This window comes from Mandrillus leucophaeus, unplaced genomic scaffold (genome assembly GCF_000951045.1).
Source record: "Mandrillus leucophaeus isolate KB7577 unplaced genomic scaffold, Mleu.le_1.0 Scaffold517, whole genome shotgun sequence".
Taxonomy (NCBI): Eukaryota; Metazoa; Chordata; class Mammalia; order Primates; family Cercopithecidae; genus Mandrillus; species Mandrillus leucophaeus.
In genome coordinates this window covers 712,446-739,295 of record NW_012105553.1, presented here as the reverse complement: position 1 = coordinate 739,295, position 26,850 = coordinate 712,446, and the positions used below count along the sequence as shown (strand labels likewise).

Sequence of the window (26,850 nt, the reverse complement as noted above, 5' to 3'; positions counted from 1 at the left end):
TCTAAAAAACATACAGGATTCCATATTTCAGAAGTCTTTTAGACATGATTGTTTTCATTAGCTTTTTCAGTTATGTTAATATGTGTGCTAGAGACCAGGAGGTGTTCGGGGATGCTCCCGAGCCTGAGGTGCCGTGGTCTGTTGAGGTCAAGGTGCCCTGTGGACGGGAGGTGTCATGGTGCAAGCTGAGGCAGCTGAGATAAGCCCCCATCATCAGAGCAGGAGTACTGGGGGATGGGAAGTTACACAGAGGCTGGCCTGGAGGTGTGGGTGGGACTGACTACCAGTGCAGAGGCTTACGACTCAGAGGCGGGCAGATCTGAAATGTGTTAGGGAGACACACCAGGGAATGTCACCCGTCGAGAGCCCTTGGCCTTCAAAGGCTGCTGATGCACGGAGGGTTTAGTTTTCTAACTTAATCCAAGCAACAAATCTATGATCCTGCTTGCCTCTGAGGAGGCAGGGGGATATGGTGTCCCCACTTTTGGGGGGCAGGCATCCCATCCCTGCTGATACCTGTAACCCAGATCCACTGAATGGGAGAGCCCCTGGCCAGACTCCGGCTCCCAGCCCTACCTGCTGCTCCGCCCTTGCTGACCTTCTTCCTGGAGGCTGGGCCCCCGTCTCCATCGCCCTGTAAACCTCCCGTTCTTCCTTCCTAACCCAGCTTCCCTGGATCTGGCCGTTTGTCTGCCAGGCTGGGATGCCTTTGAGATCCACTCTCCTGTTTGCCTCTCCGCTCCTTTCCTGTTTGTACTCAGAGAACAGCTCTGGGAAACCGTAAACCATCCAGTGGGAAGAACCTGTGCCTGCATCCTCATGGTGGCCCTTTTGAGGCTGTGCCCGCCTTATTTGGTCTCTCCTGACTCCCCCAGGTGCTTTGAAAGGCCGGCTGCACAGGGCTCATTTTTGACCTTTTGTTGAACGGCACTGCTCTGTCTCCTGCCCCTCATCCTTTAGGTTTCAGCTCAAGCACCAGCTCCTCAGGAAGGTGCCTCCCTGCCCTGTCACTGTGTACCCTAGCATCTGCTCTTTTCCCTCCAGTACTATCCAAGGCCAGTGACTAGCTAGCCATCCGGATATTCACTGGGGCAGTGATTCTCTGCCCTCAGCTGGAGCCCAGGAGGCATGAGGGACTGGCTCTATGTGATTCACCAGGTGCCCGTGCACAGAGCAGACACCTCCGTCCCAAAGTGGAGTGCTGTCTTGTCTTGCAGGGTGAACCCTCACCAGCACACTTTTACTGAGCAGATGCGGTGGCTGGTGCATTGCGATGCCCACGGTGATGAAGGCTTCGAAGGGCTCGGAGTCTAGTGGGCTGGAGTTGTGAGCAGCAACAGGATCCTGTGTGAGGAGTGCTTTATCAGAGGTATTTGCAGCCTCCTTGGGAGCACAGAGGAAGGACAGGCAATTCTGGGAAGGTGGGTGGGGCAGGGAGTGTGGACATTGTCAGGATCATGGAGGAACTTGCCAAGTCCTGATGATTTGTTTGTGAATCTGTCTGCTCCCCTGGGCTGACTGCCCCTGCTATGATGTGATGCACTGCTGTCTCTTGGGTGTCCTGAGTCTCAGCAGAGGGCGTAGAACCCAGTAGGTGCACAGGGAATGTAAGCTGCATGACAATCCAGATGAATTTGTGCAGATAAACACCTAGCTCATTGATCAGTTCTTCTGTGGCAAATCCATATGAAATGGCTGCAGATGTTATTTCCAAAGTTCTTTCCAGAACGATTGGAGGTGGTGAGTCCCTCACCCTGAGGCCAAGCCCAGCCCCACCCTGGGGTTGACTCCCACCCGGGCACTGAACTCAGCCCTCCCATCAGACTTTCCCCATCCGGAGAGGTGGCAACATGATGTAACCTTCCAGAAGCTCCAAAGTGGGAGGAGGCACCCAGGCCGAATTTCATCTGAATAATTTCTGGTCAATGGTGGTTATCCGATGGGAAGTAGCACTTCCCTGTCTCTAAATTCTGCTCCCCTGTTGCAATGCATCGCCTTTCTCAGCCGCCTCCACATGGACTTTACTCGTGGATTTTGACTGAAATCCTTCCTGTTTTCTAACTCTGTGGCTGGGAAGACGGCCTGGACCCCTCCCAGATGTTTCTCAATGGTCTGGGTTGTCAGGATTTGAGGTTTCTGCATGCCAGGGATGTCTGGGTTATGTTAGTTGATTGTGCTGGTGGATTTTGATTTTTAAAACTCACTGAGCAGTGTAGCCAAGCTCATAAATCCAAGTATTAGTTTTGCAGTAACTGTGATCTGGAATTTTATGTTAAGTTATGGGGTTGTTTTCTGTCGGTTTATTCAGATGGATGTAATGCTGCTCTCTGGGTGCTCAAGGTCTGCCTGGGCATGGCAACTTCTGATTCCACATCATCGAAGCCAGGGAAGGGGCAGTGCTGTGCTTCAAGGAGCCAACGCGGGTATCAGCAACCCTGGGACACTGGCAGACCTGAAATGTTAAGAAATGTGAGGAGCTCTGTTCAGAGGATGGGGTCGAAACCTGGCCTCTGCGTGACTCAGCCAGGCGGCCCCTAACCTAGGGTGAGCGTGGACAGGCAGGCTCCCATATCACCCTCGCCGCTCCAGCCGGCTCACTGTGGCCAGCATGCGTCAGGCGCCTACTGTGTTAGCTGCTGGTCACCCACACACAGGTGGACAACTCCCACCAGGCTGCTGGGCCAGTGAGGGACAAAGAAGTCCTGGACAGTCACAGCCGTCTGTGGGGGGGACCTGGGGTTCTTGGGAGGGTGCTCCTGGTTTACATGGTGATGAGTGGCCCCACTGCTGGGGTCTGCTCACACACCGAGTGAGGTGGGGGACTTGTGTCCTTCCAAACATGTATTTGAACTAGACAAGTACTTAAGAGGGTTTCCTGAGTTAGACTTCGGATGTTTTTGAGGGATCGGTACCATCTTCTTTCTTTCCTTTCATTTTGCAATATTCTATAATATGATCCATTTGAATGTCTGATGGAGATGCAGAGATATTTTCCTTTCTACACGTGCCTTGTGTTGGGGGAATATCTTAAATGGGGGGCATATTGACAGCAAGGTAAAGAGACAACAAGGTGTGTCCTTTACGTAGATTATGTAAGTGATGTTAGGGATGGGAGCTGGCTCCCCGAGACGAAGCAGCAGGCCGGGCCCCAGTGGGTCTCGTTGTCTCTGGACTTGATTCTTCGGACTGTGAAGTGGGCAGTGAGGCCTGGCTGGCCCTGCTCACAGGCTGTTCGGAGGAACGTGTGAGTCAAGGGACGTAAAAGGACTCTGTCAGCTCCTGAGTGCTTCATCAACAGTAGTCAGTGCCACAGCCGATTCAGTGTCCTATTCGTGAAGATTAAGGCCACCTCGACTGATTTCTGAGAGGCTCAGAGGTTAAGCCTGAGATCTCCAGAGCCAGACTGATGTGAGTTCAGACCTCAGTTCCACTGCCTCCCTGTGCTTCAGTTTGCTGGTCTGCCACATGAGGACAATAACTGAAACTCATCGAGGGGTTGTGTGAGGATCAGATTCATGTTTGAGCACGTGAACCGTGCCCATATGATAAGAATCCCTTGAGGGGGATAACAATGATTGATTGATTGATTGATTGATTTATATTCTTTCTTGTAGAGATGGAGGTCTTACTGTTGTCCAGGCTGTTTTCCAACTCATAACCTCAAATGAGCCTGCCAACTTCGCCTCCCAAAGTGCTGGGAATTCAGATGTCGGCCACTGTGCCTGGCCCCAACGATTATTTTTCGAGAAAATAAAATCATATTATGTGGAAAGAATGAGAGAGAAAGCGTAAAACCAATTATCTGGGGATAAAAACTTCAAGAGTTTTAGGGGCTGTTGTCTTGAAGTGTGGTTCGGTGTTCTTGGGCAGATCTGGCGTGGGGAGGTGAGGATCTGTGAAGAGAGTGAGAACAGCAAATAGATACGAACGTGGAGATGGCCGCCCTGTGACATGGGCGGAGGCACCTTGCGGCGACATTGAATGCTGCCTGTGCCGCGCGGGCACACAGAGAGGGCTGCTCTCGCTCGAATGGGAACATCTTGAGCCTTATCCCCATTCCTGGGCTGGTGTCCAACAGAGGGTGGTCTGGAGGGTTTGACTTCCCTTTTGGGAGGCACCTGGCTGAGGAAATGGTGCTGTGGGAGGCAGGCTGGGTGCAGCCAAGAGCCTTGGGGTCTCCGCAACCCCAGTCAACCTGCCACAAAGGCCTGTTGTGCAAGTACTGGAGTTTGTGAGAGTGACTATCTTGGTTGACTGATTCTTGATTGATTGATTATTGATTGGTTGATGCCCTCAACAGTTAATTTTATAGTGTCTTTTGGGTGCTGGCCTCCCTGAGGCTGTGTGGCCCAGTGCCCTGTCACCTTCTCACCCATCTGCTGCCATTTTTCTTCTTGTCCCTTCAGACTTTTCTTGACCTCCGATACATAAATGAGTGTGGAATCCTCCCTTCACCTTTAGGCTCCCGCTGCACTTTCCTGGAGTTACTTTCCTGTACCTCAGGTCATCCTGATAGAATCCACGGTTCCTGTTGATTTTCCTTTCCTCTTGCACTGCAGTGTACATTCATGAACATTTTCTGTGTTTCCAGTCGTATCCAGGTCCAGATCAGGTTCTGCCCTGTCGTAGGTGTCCAGGACATATTTATAGGCTTACAAAATGTTTCAGTTGTGGGTGTTAATGAATACCAGTGGAATTAAGGAGGGAATAAAAGGTAGAAGTATTTAGTTTGGTGAGTATTAACTTGTGGTTAACTTTGCATCTTTACAAACATCTGGTTTGTCGGAGGTGGTGAAGGTCCCTGTGGGTGAGCTCTTCCCCTTCCCTTTCCTGACGAGGCTTATCTGAGGCTTGCGCCGTGGGTGGCTTTCCCGGGTAAAGATTGGTAATGACACCTTTCCTCTAGGTTTCTTTTGTCAAGAGTGGAGCTGCAGGATGCTGTGGCTGGTGGCCCTGGTAAGATGAGTGTGATTTGAAGAGGGGCTTGTGGAGACCATCCAGGAAAACAGCACAGCAGGGTTTCTGTTGCAGGGTTGGGTGCTCTTGTCTTCAGTCAGTGTTGGCCAGGCACCAGTAGGACCATAGAATTGGCACACTCCATGACACTGTGAAGGAAAAAGAGCCTGTGTAAGTATACCAGGCTGAATTGGGATACAACACATGAGCTAGATTTTTGTTTGTTTGTTTGTTTTTGAGATGGAGTTTTGCTCTTATTGTCCAGGCTGGAGTGCAATGGTGTGGTCTTGGCTCACTGCAACCTCTGCCTCCTGGATTCAAGTGATTCTCCTGCCTCAGCTTCCCGAGTAGCTGGGATTACAGGCGCACACCACCACGCCCGGTTAATTTTGTATTTTTAGTAGAGATGGGGTTTCACCATGTTGGTCAGGCTGGCTGCGAACTCCTGACCTCAGGTGATCCACCCACCTCAGCCTCCCAAAGTGCTGGGATTGCAGCCGTGAGCCACTGTGCCCGACCCACATGAACTAGATTTTTATTTGTGTGTGTGTGTTTATCTTCACAGGAAATCATTTTAGCCATTGCTCTTGTCAGCGTATTAGGAGGAGTATGGACCTGGCCCAGCTCCTTAACATGCTGCTGCATGTGTAGATGGGGCACTAGCAGGGTAGGGGGTGCTGCTTACTGAGTTGGAGCCGGGAGCTGGTCTGTGGGTGTAACTGGGCCAGAGACAGGATATGGGGACGCTAAAGCTCATTGAGTTGAGATGGGGTCCTGACAGTCACTGCAGGTGTAGACAGGCAGAGGCAGGATGGGAGGACACTGCTTGAGTTGAGATGGGGTCCTGGCAGTCACTGCAAGTGTAGATGGGAGCCCGGCAGAGTCAGGGATGGGCTGCTCCACAGGAAGCTGTGGCCCTGGACAGTTGTACCCTATTTCTGTTCCTCAGTGCTGTAATCTTTACAATTTGTATGTCAGAGTAGTTAATCTCTAGGATTTTCTCTTTCTCAATAGACTATATAGATACCACTCCCCAAATCGACAGTTTCATAGTGTTCTCTACTTATAATTCACGTATGTCATACACATTTGCATTTTGATTCCTTTGTGTACATGTTATCTAGAGACAACAAGGTATGCCCTTTACATAGATTATGTAAGTATCATGCATCACAGTGATGTGACGTTTTGGTAGAGGTGTTCTTTCTTTGGCTTATTTCTGGGGAAGCAGCAGAGCATGGTGGAGGTGAGGTGGATGGTGGAGACAGCCTGCCAGTGTTCCTGCTCTTCCTCTTTCTGCTTAGAGTCATTGTGAGGAATAGCAGAGTAAATACACATGAAATACAAAGAACACTGGGGAGCTCCAGAAAGTGTTCAATGGTGTTAGTAATGACGATGGTGATGATGATGTTGTTAGTGATGGTGATGAGGGTGACAGTGGTGATGTTGATAATGATGTTGTAATTGATGGTGATGATGGTAACGATGATGGTGATGGTGGATGATGGCGTAATTGATGATGATGGTATATTAGTGACGATGGTGTTGATGGGGATGGTGATGATGATGGTGTGATGTTGGTGAAGATGTTGATGGTGATGATCATGATGGTGATGGTGAGTGGTGATGGTGTAATTGATGGTGATGGTGATGGTGTGGTTGATGGTAACAGTGGCACTGTGATTATGTTGACAGTGGTGATGATGGTGATGGTGACGATGCTGATGAATGGTGACAATGATGGTGATGATGATGGTGATGACAGTAATGATAGTGCTGTGACTGGTGATGGTGATAGTGGTAGTGCAGTTGATGGTGATAGTAACAATGGCAGTGGTGACGACTGTACTGATGATGTTGATCGTGATGATACTGATGGTGATGATAGATGGGGAACGGTTAGGGGCATATTCTGTGATGCAGGCCAGTCTTTTTACCATTCATTTTCTGGCTCATTCTTGGACTTTCAGGTCCCGACTTTCACATTTTAACCTCCTAGTTAAATGCAAATTGCATATGTGGTTAAGTTGGAAGAAAACACTTCATGTTTTAAAAACTGTTATATTAACGTGTAAGGGCCCTATTATCTCTACTCTTGGAACTTTAAGTAAGGGAAAGAAAAGATAGAAATGACATTGAGCAGTGGGGTTAAGTGTCCAGTTGTGGTTTTTCTTATACTGCTCAAAACCTTGCTGGTGTGCCCATACCATCAGTTAGGACTCTGAGGCAACCGGTTCTCACTACATGTCACTGAGTTCCCTTGGGTGGCCTAACATGTCCAGTTGCCACCGATATCCCAAACTGGTTGTATTTCACAGAGGACAGAGGAAGGCGCTATTATGGGTGAGTCTTGGCATTCTGGAATTGAGTAGATTGAGCCCCCAAAGTTACAAGTTTTGTGGGACTTGGTCCCTGGAAGAAGGTAGATCCAGGGAGGATCCAAGGTCAGACCATGCGGAAATGCTCCCCATTTGAGAGATGGTTTTCCGGAATCTAATAGTGATCTAATAGAATCAGAGAGACTAGCATGGAATGGGACAGGTTGGCACAGAATAAAGAAGTGCCGCACAAGAGAGACAGCTGTAGGGAAGGCCCAAAGGAGATGAGAGTTGAGAAAGGTAGCAAGGAGAAAGGAGAAAAGAAGCAAGGAGAAAGCTGAGAAAGGAGACCAGAGGGAAAATGGGATGAAGGGAGTTTTGTAAGAAAGGTTTGGTAATGGGTTATTCCACTTGGTTAACCCAACATTATTAAGCACCTGCTAGGAAAGAAAGATGAGAGTTCTGTGTCCTGTCTTTGAGTCCATCACAGTCAGCAATACAGTAAGTGATTACAGATAAAAGTTTGGAGATAGATGGGCAGGTTTGTAGGTGTGTGTTTTTTAGCACTTGCTTTGGGCCAGGTGCAGTATTAGGACTCCAGGAGAACACGGTAGTTATTTAAGACTAACAAGGCAACAACGGGGTCACGGGGTCGAGCAGTGAATGTGGGCATTGGGCAGGCCTTGTCTGGCGGTCCCCTGCTGTGGGTCAGTCACTCCCCTCCTGCCTCGTGGAGCCTGTTACTGGGACACAGAGAGGCTGGCAAACTTGACAGTTGAAGCGAAGAGAAGGAGCGGGTGACTCACAGGCTTGTTTATAACTTGGTCAATATGTGTGGAGTGTTGTATAAAAGATTCTGACAACCCTGTAAGACAGTGGCCTGGATTCCCAAGGCTCGTGGAGACGTTGTGAAGAATAGCAGTTCCAAGACAACATATAAAAATGTTGGGCGTTTGCAAGCCAGACGGCTCTGGGCTGTAACTGCTGCAGCGGGAGCCAGGATTCTTAAACATGAGTCTGGAAACCTCGTCTGACAAGGGAGCTGATGTGTGGTTTGCAGACTGTCAGCTGTGGAGCGGAGTGTTCAGGCAAAGCCATGAGAAGGGGCCTGCCACACACCCGCTCAGATGCCGGAGGGTAAGCTGGGCTGGAGAAGGGACAGGCTCTTCACAGGAAAATGCTTTTGGTGGAGCCTACTTTCGTGGCATGTCATCGACTATCTCACTTGAGATTTTTCAGCTTTTCAGTTTTGCAAGTTGATAGATGAAAAGTGATGTCTCCTTTTTATTATGTTTTTCATTCATCTGGTGATTACATGAGATTGAACATCTAAAAAGATACAGAAAAGCTGCCTGCAGCATTTTCTGTTTACTTAGCAAAATAGCCTTTCAAATCCTTTGCTCATTGCTTATTTAAAAATTGTATTATTTTAGGGTATGGTGAGGTGGCTTATGCTTATAATCCCCGTATTTTGGGAGGCCGAGGCGGGAGAATCTATTGAAACCGGGAGTTCGAGACCAGCCTGGGCAACAAAACAAGACCCTATTTCTACAAAAAATTTTAAAATTGGCCTGCACAGTGGCACGTGCCAGTGGTCCCAGCTACTCTAGAGGCTGAAGCAAGAGGATTGCTTGAGCCTGGGAATTTGAGGCTGCAGTGAGCTATGGTCATGCCACTGTACTCCAGCCTGGGTTACAGAGTGAGATCTCATCTCTAAAAAGAAAAAAAATAAAGAAATAACATTTTGAAAATTAAAAAATTTAAAAATCAGTTTTTTTCAATTTCTAAGAATTCACTACATTATGAATACTAAATCTTATATGTGATATTAGGCAGAACTTTTGCCAATTTTTAATGACGTTTGTCCTCAGAAAAGGTCAGTTTCTTATCTTTCCACTTTGTACATTGCAAACATTCCAGTCAGTTGCTTATGTAAGTTTTTTCGTGGCCTGTTTGTCACGCAAAAGTTGTAATGTTTGGTTTCTTCCGATCTACTCTTTTCATTTAGTTCATGCTCTTGTTCCTTGTTTTAGAATGCTTGCCCTTCTCCAAGGTCACAAAGATGTTCTCTGATATTTTATTCTAATACTGATTTCAGCTTTTCCAATTCTGAATCAGTTCTATGATTGATGCATCTAAAATTCATGGTATTTATGTTATTATTTTATGATGTTTTTCATGGAGTAACCAGTTTTCCCAGTTTTATTGTCTGGCTCCTCCTTTCTGTCTGAGTTGTGGTGTCTCTCTCCAGTGTCATGTTCTCTCCTATGGATGAGGCCACCACATATATCTGTCTTTCACAAAGTTTATTTCATGCATCACAGAGCGCTATATATCTGTTAGCCTTACCTTTTACAAGAACTTTCACATGTGAAATAGTTTGAGATCATAATTTTTCAGTAGCTACCTAATATTTTGTGTGTGTGTGTATATATATATAATTTTATCTTTTTATTGCTTAGGTAAACTTTTTTTTCATGGCAGAGAGGAATCTTGGCTATCACCCTGTTCTACTCCTAATTACAGAAGGGGAAATGGGTGCCAGAGGGGACATGACTGGCACGGATCCTTGGTGAGGGGCTGGAGTGAGCATCAGACTTTCAGCTCCTGAGGCCCCTGGACATCTGCTCCTGGTCCTGGTGTGTAGCTCATGGTAGATGTTTGCTTTAGTGGGCTCACACATGTGGAGCTCCAGTTCTTGCACCAGGCACAGAAGAGCCTTTGCACACCAGCTCACTGGGTGTTCCAGTCCAGCTCTGGGAGGTGGGTTCTGCGCCCGTAGAGCCGGGCTGGCAGCTGGTGTCACTGCTTAACCTGCTCTGCCTCCCAGCGCAGGCAGCCTCTGCTCTGTGCTGCAGTTTGCTGTTCGTACAACGGAGCGAGAATGTGCCTTTCTTCCTGGTCCCTGTGGGGACAGGTGGAACAAGGCGTCTAAAGTACGTGGAGTTTTGTGGAAGGCACTGTGGCAGCCAATAATGGGCTGCGTGGATGGAGCCTCTCCCAGTCAGCAGGGCATGTGTCTTTTGCAGGGGGAGGTGCGGCGGCTAGTGGGCTCCCAGCAGTGTGCCTGGGCTCCAGTTCTGCAGCCTGAGTTCTCCAGGTTCCTCCTATGGGTCCAGCTCTGTGCTCAGAGGGGCAAGTTCCAGAGGCTGAGGCATTTTCATTCTCTTGCTTCGTTCATAGGAGTGGCAAGGCCTTCGCCAGAAGCCCGTGGGAGAATTCACTTACCTTTCTCTTGGTGAAAATTGGGTCCTTACCCCATTCTGAGAGCCTCAGGCAAGGAGAATGAACGGAGTTGCCCTCGTGCTGCGGGTCTCAGGCGCCCACTGTTAGGGTCCCAGAAGACCCTAAAGGGCTCCTGTCGGTGTGGTTTGTATTCATCACGATTTATCCTATTAGAAATAGGAAACTGATGAATATCAAAAATATTTAAGTCATTTAAAAGCAATGGTAATGAACCAATTATATGTTAAAATGAACATAAGCTTAATAAAAAATGACTGTATGTTTGAAAACAACAAAGCGAGAGGAGGAGCATCGTTTTGTGATTCTGTTATGCAGCCTTAATCAAGAGGTTGGTTCCCCCTGCATGTAGTCTTTCTGCAATGTTTGAAGTGTTGAAGACAATCTAGCCCCATAAACATATCTACTTGGAAAAGGAAGCATTTTAACAGGCTTTTCAGGCCATTGTAGATATTCCATTTTGATTCTACACCAAAACTCAAGTGACAGTTGCTTAAAGTTCAGTTTCACTGTGGAATCTGAAAGTGTATTGGTAGAGTTTTTCCTACTCTGTTTTATTAAAATCCACTGGCCTGTCTTGCACACTAAGTGCATCTTTTACCCAGTGTGGAACACCACGCACTGGCTATTTGGAAATTATTGGTCTACTGACAGTTACTCAGAACTTTGAAATGTTGACATATTTGTTATACAGTCTCAGGAAAATCCCCACATTTGTTAATATTATTGTTGATTTAACAGAAATGTCCCAGGAGTTGTTAGGCTCTGGTTATGTGTACAAGTCTTTTTTTTCTTTTTTTTTTCTTAGACAGTGTCTCACTCTGTCACCCAGGGCGCCATCTCTGCTCACTGCAACCTCTGCCTCCTGGGTTCAGGCGATTCTTGTGCCTCAGCCTCCCAAGTAGCTGGGATTACAGACATGCATCATCATGCCCAGCTAATTTTTTGTATTTTTAGTAGAGACGGGGTTTCACTGTATTGGTCAGACTGGTCTCAAACTCCTGACCTCAAGTGATCCGCCCGTCTTGGCTTCCCGAAGTGCTGAGATTACAGGTATGAGCCACCGTGCCTGGCCTGGGTACAAGTCTTCTAAAATTCTAATTTTCACTTGAAATCTCAAATTTTGACGTGGGTTTATGATGACAGACTCACTTCATTTTTGAGAAAATGACAAGCACTCGAGTCTGAATAACAACATTTTGTCTGCTGGGAGTTCTTTCCAATAAAAATGACATTCCCTGAGAAGGTGGCTAGTTTAGCTGACAGCTCACACAAGTGCTGTTCCAAAAAGGAGGTGGGTCCGTGTGGCTGAGGGTCAAAAAGAACACATACATTTTGTCTTCTGGGCCTGTGTGCTTTGGAGATGGATTTTGGTGTGAAATTCTTCCACTGTTTGGAGCCTCCCTTGTGGCCAACACCTTCACAGCCCCGAGTCCCTAAACAGTAATCAGGTAATGAGGTCTCCACAGCACGTGGACCTACTGGCTATGGGCTTCTGAAAGCAGACCTGGAACAGGTCGGGATTGGGACACAGTTGTCCTGCCCATGAATCCTCAGTCTCATCCACAAACCCCAGTCTCACATTAGTAAACCAGGTGAAGGTAGGGAGCTTCTTTCCAGGGTGTGGTGGAAATTTGGTAATACCTATGCAGTTCAAGCTTTTAGGTGCTGAGAGTATCAGCTGCCTGTCACTCCTGTTAGTGCTGCTGTTGTGAGACCCTGGTCATACACAACAGAGACGCTGTCCCTTGATGAACTTGCAGCCCATTGGGAGAGATGGACACAGGGAAATCATCATCGTATGACAAGCCATGATGACCTGCCATGATGGGTCAGTGGCATAGAAGGGTGTGAATTCAGGCACAGAGGCAGCTGAGCTGGGCCCAGGAGGGGAGGTGGGTGCAGGATGGCGTGAATGAGGAGCTGGGGTTGGCACGGGCAAGGTTAGGGCAGACTGGGGTAGGGCAGGCAGGGGGACGTCTCCTGTGGGTGGCAGGATAGGAAGCTGGGCCTGGGCACTCTTCTATTCATACTTTGTAATATGTCAGAAAGGCAAGGAGAGTACGGCTGGATGAAAACACTGAACTTGATGTACAGATGGGCTGGAGTCCCATCTTCATGGACCATGGCTGCCGCCTTGACTGAGACATCCTTACAGTTTCTCCCCGAGAGGTGCTTGCGAGGAGCAAGTGCAGTAACATACAGGAAGGTATCTTGTATGCTGCCTGGTGCAGTGCTGACCAGAGCTGGGCCACAGATAGATTGACAGTGGACTTGCTACTCTGAGGATTACCCATGCTGCTGGCAATCGAGTATAAAGTCTCAGTCTAAACATTTGTAAAACTTTGAGGGTCATTTGTCTACATACCAGAAACAATGGCCATTCCTCTCAGGATTGCAGTCTTAGCTGATGGGCAGTTTATACGATTTCACTATGATAATTGAATTTAATGATTTTGCCCTATGATGCGGATGGCTGTCTGGTGGCCGAGTAGGCCACCCACCATGGATGTATCATACCAGTGCCACCCTTGTACTGACCAGGGCCCTTTTTTTGTGTTGAGTTGGCATGTTGCATGACAAATGACCCCCAAAGTTAGTACCTTAGCATAACAGTAAGAATCTGTTATCTCCCACTATGTCAGTGATCAGGAATTTGGGACATAGGTGACTGGGCAGTTCTGGTTCAGGGTCTCTGGAGAGGCTGCACCATCTGAAGGCTTGGTTGGGGTTGGAGATCAGCTTCCAAGGTGGCGTGCTTCTATGGCTGGGAAGCTGGGGCCAGCTGTTGGTGGGAAGTCTCAGTTCCTCTCCATGGGGGCCTCTCCACAGGCCCGCTTGAGTGTCCTCACAACATGGCATCTGGCTGTCCTCAGAATGAGTGATCCTGGAGACCAGGACAGAAGCCGTGATGCCTTTTAGCCACAAAAGTCACACAGCATCCCTTCTGCCAGGTTGCACTGTCACACAGCCCAGCTGATTCGCTGTGGGAGGGGGCTACACGCCGGCATGGGGGCCATGAGTTGAGGTCACCCGGGCCATCTGGAAGGCTGACTGCTGCGTGATGTCATGGTCCTGTGACATGCTGGTAGACGTGTGTGGGCAGAATTCTTTCCCTGACTCTCACTCATCCAGAGGCCAGAGGCCTGCCCACCGCCCTTCTCCTTATCTCAGTCCTTCGTGCTGGCCTCTGCCGGGGATGGTTTCTGTCTGGACTTTTACTCTTGTGTGGAAGCCCCTTGTTTCCCAATGGCAAGACTCTCTTGATTTGAAAATCACTGATCACCTTTGTGTGTTTTGCCCATTAGAAGGTGTAGGATAAATACATGTCTTTGGGAATAATCTCACAAACCTCAGAGGCATAGAAAGACAATTCAGCAATTCAAAAAAATAGATCATACAAAGATAACGACCTAGCTGTAACTACTGGAGTTCTAATAACTGCCAGGCAGTGGGCAAGTGACTTTATCTGTTTCGTCCTCATTCAACCCTACACAAACCTTTTTGACTTTGACACGTCGTAGAAAACAGAGTGCAGGAGGGGGAGTGAGACATTGATTAAATTCACAGGGCGTCAACACACAGAGCTGGGATGTGGGGCCCCTCTCTCTGACTTCCGAGGCCTTGGTTTTCAGGTTCCATGCACTTCTGCCTGTGGGCATTACTTTCTAGTTTCAAAGCAAGGTCCCTTGAAGGATTCCATTTGACCCATGATAGCTCCGTGGGAGGAAACAGAGACCCAGCTAGAGGGGCAGAGCCTGGAGAGGAGGTTTTGGTCACTGTTCCCCAACCCTAGTGTCTTTCCCTCCTCTCACAGCTGTCTCTGTGGGCTGACAAACGTGAGGGAAGGGAGGGCATGTACCTGACGCTCCCTTGGAGCTGGCACAGGAGGCTGTGCTGGGATTATTTGGTGCTGTTGCTTCATTTCTCTTTCCCTGTCTTGCAAGGCCTGCCTGCAGCATGCCCGTGGTAGCCATGGGGAGGTTTATGCCTCATCATCACAGCTGCAGCCCCTGGGCAGGAGGGCCTGTGAAATCTGCATTGGTTCCAGCTCCGCATCGCATTGTTAGGGCCTCCGAAGGGACACAGGACTCGCTCCGTTCACACAATGGCCCCTCTGGAAGGATTCTTCTATAGGAATTTAGACATGAATTTATTCTGACAGTCAGTTCTCAGGTTGGCCGGAAGTGGAAGCAGTTCCGAAATCCAGATGCACGACTTTGTCACAAATTTAAAGGCTCTAATCCAGTCTTTCATGGACACTTTAAATTCTGATTCTTAAGGGGCATTTTCCAGTTTCTCTTCTTTTTTTAGGAATCAACTGTAATTTCTGGGCACACACAAATGCTCTCTGCTGCTGAAACTCACTATTCTTCTTTAGGGATCCACTTTGGCTGGATGCACATATCCCTTGAAAAACCAATCTGCTCATGACCCTGCTCCCAAGACATTCCCACCTGAGCCACCCGAGCTGTTGCTAACAGACAACAATTGTAACTTGGCTGTTGCACACCATGTCCTCACTGCCTTCTGTCCACACTGCCATGTGTCTCATGTAAAAATCTCCCTTGTGCCAGAGAGAGGCCACCCATGGGATCTTCAAGCTAGAGACTTTGAAAGATTGAGAGGGTTTGGAGATTTAAAAATTCTTGCTAGAAAGACTGCTTGACACACATTCTTTCTCTCTCTCTCTCTCTCTCTTTTTTTTTTTCTTCCAGCCTGCAAGTATTCCTGCCACAAGAAATGTGAAGCCAAGGTAAGCATTCTGTTGCTTTCCCGTGGGACTTTTTATAGCTGAGTTGGCCTTCATTGAATGATATGTGTGGGGTGGGGGGCCTCTTTGGACTGCAGCCACGGGAAGAAAACTCTTTAGGAAAGCCAGGGCTGGGATATGGTGTATACCTTTCATCTCAAGAATAAACCGAAGAGCTTTGAAATCCACAGTTTTAATCATAGAAAATAATTCTTAAGAATTTGATTTCAGATAAGAATTCAATAGTTGTCCCCTGGCCACATCAACAGCTCCTTCTCAGTGGTACATGGTACCTGGTTTCTCAGTGCCTTGTCATATTGCCTCTCGGGGGAGAGAGGGCAGGAGCAGGGAGGTCCAGGGCATTCCCCTGGCCTGGGGACTTTTCTGCCTCATTATGGAGATAGTTGTGCATAGATGGATTGGGGTTTTCAGCTGCCATGGAAACCTGGGAACCCTGGAGTAAGGTTTAGTGATGTTCACTGAGGTTTGCGAGTGCCTGGAGAGGTTAAATTGCCCGATGGCCTCTGTGACCAAAGGAGGCCTGGCTATGTCCTGTAGGGCTTAGGGTTTTGGTGAGTGGGGAAGTGAGGTGGCCTGGAAGAGCCGTGTGGGAAGTGACAGACATCCCAAGGAAGAAGCATGTGGTTTTCTACCTTGTCTTGGTGCCTGAACCTTCAGATCTCCTGGGGATGGTGACTGTACTTACGGAATCCCCAGGTATGATTTGCGTCTGCAGTCAGGGTGGCAGCAGTGTTTTGCCCCATCTACTGTTTGGCCCTGCCTATGGGGGCTCCGTAGGTGTCCTGACAGGTTGTCCTCATGGCTGTAGGTCCAGGGAAGAGGAGTTTTAGAGTCTTGGCATTTTGCTACTGTTACAGACCTCATGGGTCAGCTGTTTTGATCATTTCTAGCCCTGCCTTGGGCTCCAAGTGGAAGGCTATGCTGGAAGCTGACTTCGTGTTACCATGAACTCACTGCACGTGGGTCTATTTTCCATGTGAGGACTAGGGGGGCTGGTTTCCCTGACCCTCCCGATCTCAGGCATACACAAACACACACATGCATAAATATGCACACGTGCACGCACATAAATACACATGCACCCAAACACATTTGTGCTCACACACACACATACGCGTAGGCATGCACACAAATACATGCACACATACACACAAAGTTGGAAGAACTAGACTAGTATAGCCCTATTTCTTTTTTCCCAAGATACTTTTCTTTTTAAAGTCTTTGTTATGGAGAATGCTGAGCACGTGCAGGAGCAGAGAGGATGGCACAGGGGCCTTGCTGCCCACTTCCTGAACCCCAGACCAGCAGCCCCTATGACCTGGCCACACCTCCTTGCTGGCTGCCTCTTCCAGATGTCACGTGGGTGCGCTTCTCGGGCCTCCTGGGGGCTATGTGGAGCCCTTCTGCTCTTGCTTTCCATCCTGCTCTGGAGAGGGCTTCCCCTTTCCCAGAGGAGTAGGCGTTTCTTGTTCACACACTCCTAGGCATAGCTGATTTCCGACCGTGGTTTATTTGAGGTTTTTGGTCCACAGATGGGCTCCTTTCCCAGGGTACTGTGCACCTTTAGTGGTGTGGGAGCAGTGCTTCTGAATACAGTGGTGGGTGGGGAAGATAGTGCCTTTGGGGGAGTATTTCAGATGTGGAGAGGTTCCCCCTCCCCTAGGAGGACTGGGATGTGTTGTCCCTCACCCCTGTTGTGTGTTGCCTTTGTCCGCATTGCTTGCACCTTGTGTCGACTGCGGAGTAGGATGAGGGGGTAGGCTGCTTGTCCTGACTGTGTTGCGGGCCCAGACACCTCTGAGCCACAGCCGCAGAGATGAGCCTGCTGTTGTTCCTTCCATTTCTTAAATGAGGCCTGTCGCCAGCTGCTTAAGGGATTGAATTCTTTGGTTCAAAGTGTATTCCAAAATCCTTAACTATGACTGAATATGGGATTTCTAACGGCAGCAATTGGCAGTTTGCTGAGGGATGGATAAGCTCTTATTCCTATCAGATCACAGTGCAGGGAAATATATCCGTGTTCATTTTTTTGATAATACAGCTTTGAACCGCAGGGGAGAAAGCCCCCGGCAATAACAAAGCACCTTCTCATTCCAAAAATATAATGCCGTCGTTGTTGGGGATATGAGGGCCATAACTCCTCAGCGGCTCCTGCAGGGCACGCGGCTAAGGGAGCGGCTCAGTCTTCCAGGAACTGAATGTGGCTGTGGCTTCTCCCACATTATTGCACTTGGGTTTTGAGTCCTTGATTACTGTGTTCACGTATATCGCCCAGTGGGCTCCTTAGATGCTGCACTCAGATTCCTCAGGCGAGTATGAAGCCTTGTTTCAGCACATACGCTTAGGTCTCGCATCAGACCCGAGACTGGGTGGTAGCGTGTGCTGTGTTATACCCCCTTGACGGTGTTCCCCTCTATGTGGGAGCACTTGCGCCTGTGTCCACAGGCTCCACATACACCCTGGAGCATGTGGCTGCTGTGTGGTGGTGCTAAGGCCACAGCTGTTGATCTGCTGCTGTCAGTGACATTGTCACAGGCTCCTCCCGTCCAGGCCCTCGGAGCCCCTTCTATGGCACTGACGATGTGGAGGAACCATCCTGCAGAAATGGGGACCGAGACAGCAGCTGGGGGCTCAGGCAGGGAGGCAGAGCCATCGTTGGGACATTTTGAGAAGCGCTAAAAGATTGCTGTCACTCTCTTCTTGAGCCATTGGACAGTAAATCCTCTCAGGTCAGGCCATACAGCTCAGTGGGTGGATGGAGGCAGAGACCCGGGCTTGGATCCCAGTGGGGCTTTTTGTCTCCCGAAGACTTTCTAGTCCCCCTTGCTATGGTCTTGATGTTTGTGTCTCCCCCAGATTCCTGTGCTGAAACCTGACCCCCAAGGTGATGGTAGCTGGAAGTGGAGGCCTTTGGGGAGATGATTAGGTCATGAGGGTGGAGTGTCCATGAATGTGATTAGTGCCTTTATAAAAGGGACCCCAGAGAGATCCCTTACCTCTTCTGCCATGTGCATACATGGCAAGAAGGCACCCTCTATGAAGCCTGAGAAGGGCCCACACCAGACACTGAATCTGCTGGCACCTTGATCTTGGACTTCCCGGCTCTAGAACCATGAGAAGTATATTTCTGTTGTTTATAAGCCTCCCGGTATTTTGGTATAGCAGCCCACATGGACTTAGATAGGTCCTGAGCCTCACTTTCTTCCTGCAATAAACAGAAAAATGACTTTCTCTTAGCTGTTGGTTACAATACTTATTTAAGTTTTAGGGAAGTCAAATAATGTATGTACAATCACTTGAAAGTTTGGGATTTCAACTGTTTGGCTTCCTGGAATGCAGTGCTTATTCATTTAAGCCACATGAGCCGTGTGGGCATCATGACTTGCTTTTTTCCTGGCTATCACTTGACTTACTGGCAAGAGTGAAAAAGGAAGTAGGAGAAGTGAAGCAGTTGTAGGAAAGCAGATGTTGGGGAGGGTAGAGTGGGGAGGAAAGGGTGGCAGATGGTGCCCCCGTAAAGGAAATGAAGGGGAGGTTCTGTGGAGCTTAGGCAAGCAGATGGAGGCACCGGCATCCCATCCTTGAAACCTGCAGCCTTGCATCATGGTGAGATGCCTCTTCTGCCTCTGCCCACTTGCAGATGCGTCTGCTCCTTAGAGTTGTGCTTTGTGTAGGGTATTGAGTATCATCTTGAATCATCAGAGGTGAAATGGACCTGCAGATAATTTTTTTGTAAACTTAAGACCCCACGTCGGGACCACACGCAAGAGTTAGCGAGGGGAACATGCACAAGAGTAATGTCGGGGAGACACCCTGCAGGGGGTCCCGATGCGCAGCTACCGCTTTAATCCAGGAAAAACACAGAACCTCCTGCCACCTGGGCTCCAATGCTCTCAGACCCCCTGGCTCATCCTCAGCCTTTGCAGCCTGGCTGTGAAGGTCCAGCTCACCGTTTCTGTCTCTGCACATGTCTTGGTTTGCGCCCTTCTTGGATATAAAGTACAGGAGTGCTGGTGTTGCTGTCTGTAGAAGGAGAATGCAGCAAGAGGAGAGAGGTCCCAGGCTTTGTCCAGCCTCTCAGCTCCTGCAGGTGGCCTTGGCGTCTTCTTCCACTGTCCCGGTGCTCCGTCTGGGCAGTTGCCAAGCCAGGAGCCTTCCTCCGCTCTCCAGCTTGCTGGTTGAGGGAGAGAACTTTGTGATAGACTTGCTGCTCTTTTTAAACTGAGACTACAGGAGGTCCTGGGGAAGTCAGCGGAACCCCCTGCTGCCCTCATCGCCTGCTGCCCTGGGGGCCTTCGCTGGGCTCTCCCATCAGGGATCCTCATGTCCTGGCTGCGGTTGATGTAGGAGCTTTGTCACTTCCACCAGACAGGCCCAGGGCAAAGACTTGGTCCCCTTCCATGGAAAACACGGGAACTGGAGTTTATGACTTCTTCAGAAACTGTCCCTAGACATTCATACTGGGCGTCTACAGACACTCAGTGGCCTAACTGATAATAAGTTTTAACCATTAACTTATGTCTGGCAGTTAACCTTCATCTTCAGATCACTACTCTGCATGCTAAGAGCAGCAGCTGCCGTGCAGTGGGATACGGGACTGCTGGGTCCCAGGGACTGACTTGTCCAGTCCCCTCTCCCCATTGTCTGATGAAAAACCTGGAGACCCCAGGGAGATGAAACAACTTGCCTATTGTCATTTGGCTTCTGAGGCCCAGAATTCATGGGTGTTGCATTTCAAAGCTCTGATTTTTGCTGTTCCATGTGTTCTTTTTGGTGCTTTACCATCTTCACATATCAGAAATGGAGCTGAGGTTTGTGTGGGTGACTCTAGCCCACCTTGCTCATATGCCTACAGAACCTACTATGCCTCTTGTGAACTCCAGCTCCAGGGCCAACTTCTCTAAAACACGGGTTGAGCATCTCTGCCGCTTGGCTTGGGGCTCACTTCTCCTGGGCTGCCTCTCTGTTTCTCTCTCACGAAGTGATGCCTGAGAATTCTCTGACTCCTGCATGGCTCAGGCCTCTTCTTCCCCGTGAAGGCTCTGCTCATCTTACGTCCGTGGCATCTTGTCCGAGACTCCCAGTCCTCCCACTAGACACTGAGCAGGGACAGTATCTCTCCCCAGTTCCCATAGCTCTTTGCAACCCTGCCGGGGCCTCCGCTGTTGCAGCTGTGTGTTTCTGTTTTGGACCTTCTCACCTGTGCACAAGGAGGGAGGCTGTGGGAGCCGCTGCTTTGCTGATCCTGAGCTCTCGGTTACTGCATTCTCTGAGCCTGTTTTACCTTCCATGTCCAGACCTTACCCTGTCTGTGGCCCCAGAGCCTCCACTCTCCAGCATCCCACCAGCTAGCTCCACTCAGCTCACGGCAGAGGCCTGTTTTTCCTGCCAGCACACAGGCCACAGAGGCTGCAGGCTCTCATCCCCACCTTCAGCAGAGTTGGTGCTCCCTGGGCTCTTGGTGGAGGACTGAATCTGGCGATGCTCATTGCCACAGCTTTTAAGGTTGGGGTGTCAGCTTTGACCTCCCCAAAAGGTGTAAGTAGTGGCCTTTTTTCTTATGGTCTTCACTGGGAACGAATGATCTGAATTTGTTAGTAACAAGGACTAATAAATCCTCCCTGCCTCCCTCTCTCCCTCCTTCTTTTCCTTCCTTCCTTCCTTCCCTCCCTCCTTCCCTCCCTCCCTCCTTTCTTTCTTCCTCCCTTTCTTTCTTCCTCCCTTTCTTTCCTTCCTCCCTTCCTCCCTTTCTCCTTTTCTCGCTTTCTTTCTCTCTCTCTCTTTCTCTTTCTCTCTTTCTCTCTTTCTTTCTTTTTCCCTCCGTCACCCAGACTGGAATGCAGTGGTGTGATCTTTCACTGCAACGTCCACCTCTTGGGTTCAAGGGATTCTTCTGCCTCAGCCTCCCAAGTAGCTGGGGTTATAGGCGTGTGCCACAACGCCTGGCTATTTTTTTTTTTTTTTGTATTTTTAGTAGAGACGGGGTTTCACCATGTTGGCCAGGCTGGTCTTAAATGCCTAACATCAAGTGATCCACCCGTCTTGGCCTCCCAGAGTGCTGGGATTACAGTGTGAGCCACTGAGCCTAGCCAGGACCAATACATTTTGCATAACCAAAAGGAAAATCCCTGGCCCTGTGTGTGAAAGCTCTTTTGTTGTTTGTGAGTGTATCTCTTTCCTGCTCCTATTTGTACCCTCTACGATAGCTTCAGGAAGCATGGTTGCTCCCCCTGAACTCAGCTTCTTCATCTGAGCATAGGATTTTTAAGGGTGTCATGAGATACATCTCGCCTTGTTCATCCTGTGCAGAAGGAAGACCACTCAGTTAGCGCTGTTGAGGGATCTGCAGGACCCTGCCGAGTGCTTTAGATGTGCTTTGTCATTTACTCGTCACACTTCTCTCTGAGGAGGCTTGTTCTGCTCCCTCTTACAGGTGACAGGGCTGGGACTCAGCAGTTGCACCTCTTGCCAAAGCCTGCGATGGTCCTGCCCCAGCTCACGTGGCCCGCACGGGCTCTGCCTCTCTCTGCCATCTCAGTGAATGTTTACATGGGCGTCCCTCCTCCTCCCTCCCCACTTCTTGCTCTAAGGGCGGGGGCAGTTAATTTTTAAGCCAGCCAGCTCAGCAGACATTTCCTGAGTGTAGCTCTCGGCCGTGCACAGAGCTGGACCCCAGATGCAGCCTGCTGTCTGCAGGGAGCTTCTGCCTGCAGCCCAACAGGACGAAGTGAGAGTCTGATTCTGCCAGATGATTGCAGGTCTCCACCTATGTTTGCCGTGTGTGTGTGTGTGTGTATGTGTGTTTGTGTGTGTGTTAATGTTTGACAGCTTTTAAAATGGTTTTTAAAATGAGATGATGTTATTTTTAGAGCAGTTTCAGATTTGCCGCAAAATTGAGGAGAAAGAACTGAGGGCTCACACACATGTGCTTACGTGTACACACGCATACATATTCACACACACAGACACAGACTCTCCTGCTGTCAGCATCGCTGCACCAGAACAGCGCGTTTGTTAGAGTTGGTGAGTCAGTATTGATGAGTCCCCAGTCTACGTTAGGGCTCACTCTGGGTGTTGTACATTCCGTGGGTTTGGACAGGTGCATCATAAGTCATGTCCACCATGACAGTACCGTACGGAGTAGTTTCGCTGCCCTAGAAATCCTCTGTGCTGCGCTTCTCTCTCCTGCACCCCGACAGCCGCTGACCTTTTCACTGTCTTCATAGTGTTGCCTTTTCCAGAATGCCATAGGGTTGGAATCATACATGTGTAGTCTTTTCAGATGGGTTTCCTTCACTTGATGATATGCATTTAAATTTCTTCCCTGTCATTTTCTTGGCTTGATAGCTCATTTCTTTTCAGCTGAACGACACCCTGTCTTCTGGATGTGCCACAGTTTACCCTCCATTCGCCTACTGAAGGTGGATGCTGACCGGTGGCTTCCATGTCTGTCTTCTTTTTTGCTAGTTGTCACTACTGTCAGAAGTACCATGAAGCGTCCTTAAATTCTGCTCTTTTTGAGGACACTTTTATTCCTTTTCCTGTAAGATCCCTTTTCTGATAGGCTGTCCTCACCAATCTTCTTTTGAGTCATTTTAATTAGAAAGTCACTTCACACATAACACCTTACTAGAGGCATGTTTATACCTGTGTCTCTTTTTCTACTGGGAACTATTATTCCTGACTCCCAGAGTCTGGGGAGTGGCCCCACTGTGTGGGTCCCGCCAGTCAAAGCCACAGCGTGGGCTCTAGGCTCACTCTCAAAGTCAGCAAGCCACGTGTGGCTTTTCGTGTCAGCACAGTTACACTTTGTACAAAAGAATTAAGGTTTCTAAATCCCAAATAATCTGAGCCCCAATTGGGGGCATTGATTGTGGACTTCTAGGCCTTTCTTGGACTCGAAGGTGGACAACAGGACCAAGCCACTGTCAACTAAGGAAGTGCGTCAGTTGGGCGACGCCAGCTGCCAGCAGCTCGGGGCCTTGCTTTTTGGGGCTCTGCTGCTTGCACTGTCTCGGCATCTGCGGGGCTTTATGGTGACATTCCACAGGCTGGGAAGTCAGTGGGTTCGCCATTTTACACCAGAGGAAGCAGGTCTTTGAACCTGGTGGTGACCTTTGGCCAGGCTGACGGGACCATGTTGGCTGTCTGGTTATGAGTGTAGTTCTTGCCCTGTGATGCCAGGTTTGTTTTTTAGTGCGGCATAAGTGTAAGCTTCTGTTTGTGTAGGAAGTCCTAGCCTTGGCCCAAAAAGAGGCCAAAAGAGGATTATAATCTTTTGAAACAAGATATTTGTCTTAAATAAATAATATAATTTTAAAATGTATCCTGTGTTTTCTCTGAATCACCAGTTTTCATTCCACATTGTGTTGTAACAGATAAAACAACACATACTTGGAATGAATCTGCACCTATTTGCCACATCATTTTAACTATGCGGCCCGTAACCTAATTAGCAGCTTTGCAGCCAGCATCTGTATCTGTCCCCTGGGCAGGAGGCCAGAAGGTGCAGCTGGAGGGAGAATGTGGGTCCCTGCGTCCTGCACGTGGCTCAGGCCAGGTCTGTCTGCCTTGACTCTTGGCATCTGTGAAATGAGGGTAACTTTCCATGGCACTGCAGTTACATGGGAGGGTAGGAGGCTATTGGCAAGGACACCCCATGGCTGCAAGTGTGTTTTATTGATTAAACTAGGGCTTTTGAGGTGCCCTGGAAATCTTCTTCTGAACCCCACCTCTGTGTCTGTAGACCAGTTCTAACCTGAGAAAGAAGCTCTCCCTACAGACTCTCCATTGCTTGAGAAATAATTTGGGCAAGCGTGCTGTTGGTTAAGGTTCATTCCCCACCCCCATCCCACAGGATGTTGTTGGGTATCTGTTTACCAGGGGTCACGGGGGAGAGAAGGGACCAGCTGACCTCCTGCAGCCAGGCTCTGATGACGGAGTGGGACACCCAGAGAAGATGAGGCCCCTGAATTCAAAACAGATGCCGCTTTCATGGTGATAGTAATGAATGTTTGAGTGACTGCCCTGACTGGGTCAGATAGACCAAGGTGGGGAACCCAGTCCTGCAGGGAACCCTATATAGCTCGAGGGGCAGGGGACAGAGCAGCAAGGCCAGGCATCCATGGGCACATGTCACTCCATTGTAAACAAAAACAAAAGAAAAGAGCATGCGGTGAACATTTCCTGCTCTGTGTGCGTGTGCGTGTGTGTGTGTGCGCGTGTGCTCCATACGTGAAACTCTGTACTAGGCGATTACTTATTTTCTCTTGCCCGGCCTCTTTGGGAGAACAGAAGTACAAAATAGAAATTTGCATGTGTAGCTCTCAGAAGAAGCTTCCGAAACTTTGAGGACTCATAAAAGAGAAGAATGAATAACAGACCTGGGTCTGAATCCTGACTCTGCTTTGTCTTACCCATGTGACCTTAGGCTTCAGTTTCTTCCTCTATAAAACAGGAATTAACCCCTACTAAAAGGACTGTTGAGAACTGAATTCAACAGCTCCGCAAGCACGGGGCCTAGTGGCTTCTGCAGGAGTGCTCTTTTCCCTTTTTAATACCTTAATTTGCATCATTGTATTAGATGTAGATGTCTACAGTGTCAGTTGCTGGAAACTACTCTTTCTGCAGTTGTGGCACTGACTCTAGCAGATTTATTTCATGAAATGTTGCCTACCACTAGCATAAATCACTATGCATTTTATTTATTGTTAAATGACAAGAAAGTATATATATTTTCTAAATTTTCTTCTGAGAATGGGATCTGCTCTTTCAAGCAAATGAATTCCATTTAGTGGGCTTAATTAGTGCCTCAGACTTAGCCTGGGCCCACCTGAAAGTGGTTCCATATGGCTAATGGCAGAGCCGTGGGCTTAATATTTTCTGACACTGGAATCCAAGTGCCTCTTGCTCGATGCTGCCTTGGTTCTGGCCAACTCTGTGACCTTTCCCCTGACTGGCTGCCCTTCTTCCTACTCCCCCCAGCCTCCTGCATTTGCACAGGCTCACCCTGCCTTGGCTCACCCCACGGAGGACTTCCGTAGTCCTGGCCCACATTGCTGCAGCCACGATGTCCGGGCCTAGGGCAGAGCCGGGTGCTGCAGGTGTCTCTGCCTGCTTGGTCTTGGGCTTCTGATGTGATTTCCCACAAGCCCCTGACGAGCAGGTCCAGATGCCTCCCCAGCCCTCCGCCTCCTCTCTCACCTGTGCCTGGCATTCTGTACTGCGTGTGCGTGGACTCTCCCACTCAGCCTTTGTCTGCGGTGGCCACCATCGCTTTTACTCCCGCTTCTCTTGAAACAGATTCTGGCCGGCGGTGTGCAGATGAGGGTTTATACCCTGCTGGGGGTGCAGTGGGCTGATTGACAGCCTTTGCTGACTCCCCCGGTGAAAATACCTCCCCTCCCCCCACCTGCTTCCAAGCTACCAGCCTGACATTAATCAGCTTGAAACATTCCTGCAAATGCCCCGTTCAGCTCCAGCACCTCCTGCCCATCAGCTCTGGTCACAGGGGAAATGTCCCTCCTTCTACACATGTGGCCCCAGGCTCTCTTTCTGCTGACTCTGGCTGCCATCTGCAGTAGCCCTTGGCCCCTTTCTAGAAGACCCCAAACTCTGCATTCCCTTGTGTGAGCTCACATCCTGTTCAGTGATTTCCTTTTTCTGACGTGCTTTTCTTACTACCTATTTTTTCAGACCACCATTCAGTTTTTGAACCGCTCAGAGTCTATAATCTATGCTTCCCCCTGTTATCCCGTCACCCCTCCTCCAGGCTCACTGGGGTCCTCCCCGCTTCTCAATCCAGGGCCTCTTCACCTCTGGGCTTCTGGGCTGGGCGGCATCGGGGCCTCTCCCCGGCCCTGTGGCACCATCTACTCCTTCTGGATCACAGCTCTTCCTCTCTGATGCTGACTCTGGCTCTGCCCGGGCTAGAAATCCACTTGTTTTAATGTGTGTGGTTTCCTCCACTGCTTTTCCGAGTGGTCTCTCCTTACCCTTCCCTCTGCTGAGATGGAGGAGGAAGGTGTGCAGCAGTCGGGGAGCTGTGGAACTGCCTGTTCTCTTTGAATGTTTACACACCATATGCAGTGCATCTTTTTAAAATTTCTACTATGGTCATTCTTCCACATGGATGCCACCTGCCCTGGCATCTAGTAGTGTCATCTCTGCAGAAGCTTGTCTCCGGGACTTTCTGGCAGTCCTGGGCCCCGGCTCTGGCTGGGAGACTGCATTCTGGCTCTGAGTGTATGTTCCCGGTGGGATCTTGTTCCTGAGGCGTTCTCTCTATGACCCGTTCAGACCCAGGTCTTCCAGAGCTTGAGTTCAGGCTGGGAGAGGTGCTGGGAGCCTGCCCCTGCTGGGACATAACCATCGCTGTCAGGCTAGGAGAGACCTCTACAGGCCTTGTCCTCAAGGCGGGGGCCATGGCCCTGTGCCCACCATACTTCCAGACACCCCACTCTGCCTTGTGTAGCCCTTCCCCCAGACACTGCCCCCTCATGTTGTCAGCGTGTGTGTTGGTGGGTCTCAGCCCCCTAGACCACACGACAGGCGCTTAGT

General features: G+C 49.3%; 1 protein-coding gene across 1 annotated transcript in view; it reads left to right on the top strand.

The window, feature by feature from the left end:
* Positions 1–26,850, top strand: part of TNS3 (tensin 3) — a 330,636-nt gene that overhangs the window by 74,723 nt on the left and 229,063 nt on the right. Inside the window, exon 4 of the mRNA XM_011996485.1 lies at positions 15,236–15,273. Coding sequence (XP_011851875.1) covers positions 15,236–15,273 — 38 coding nt within the window. The remainder of the gene's footprint in view (positions 1–15,235; positions 15,274–26,850) is intronic.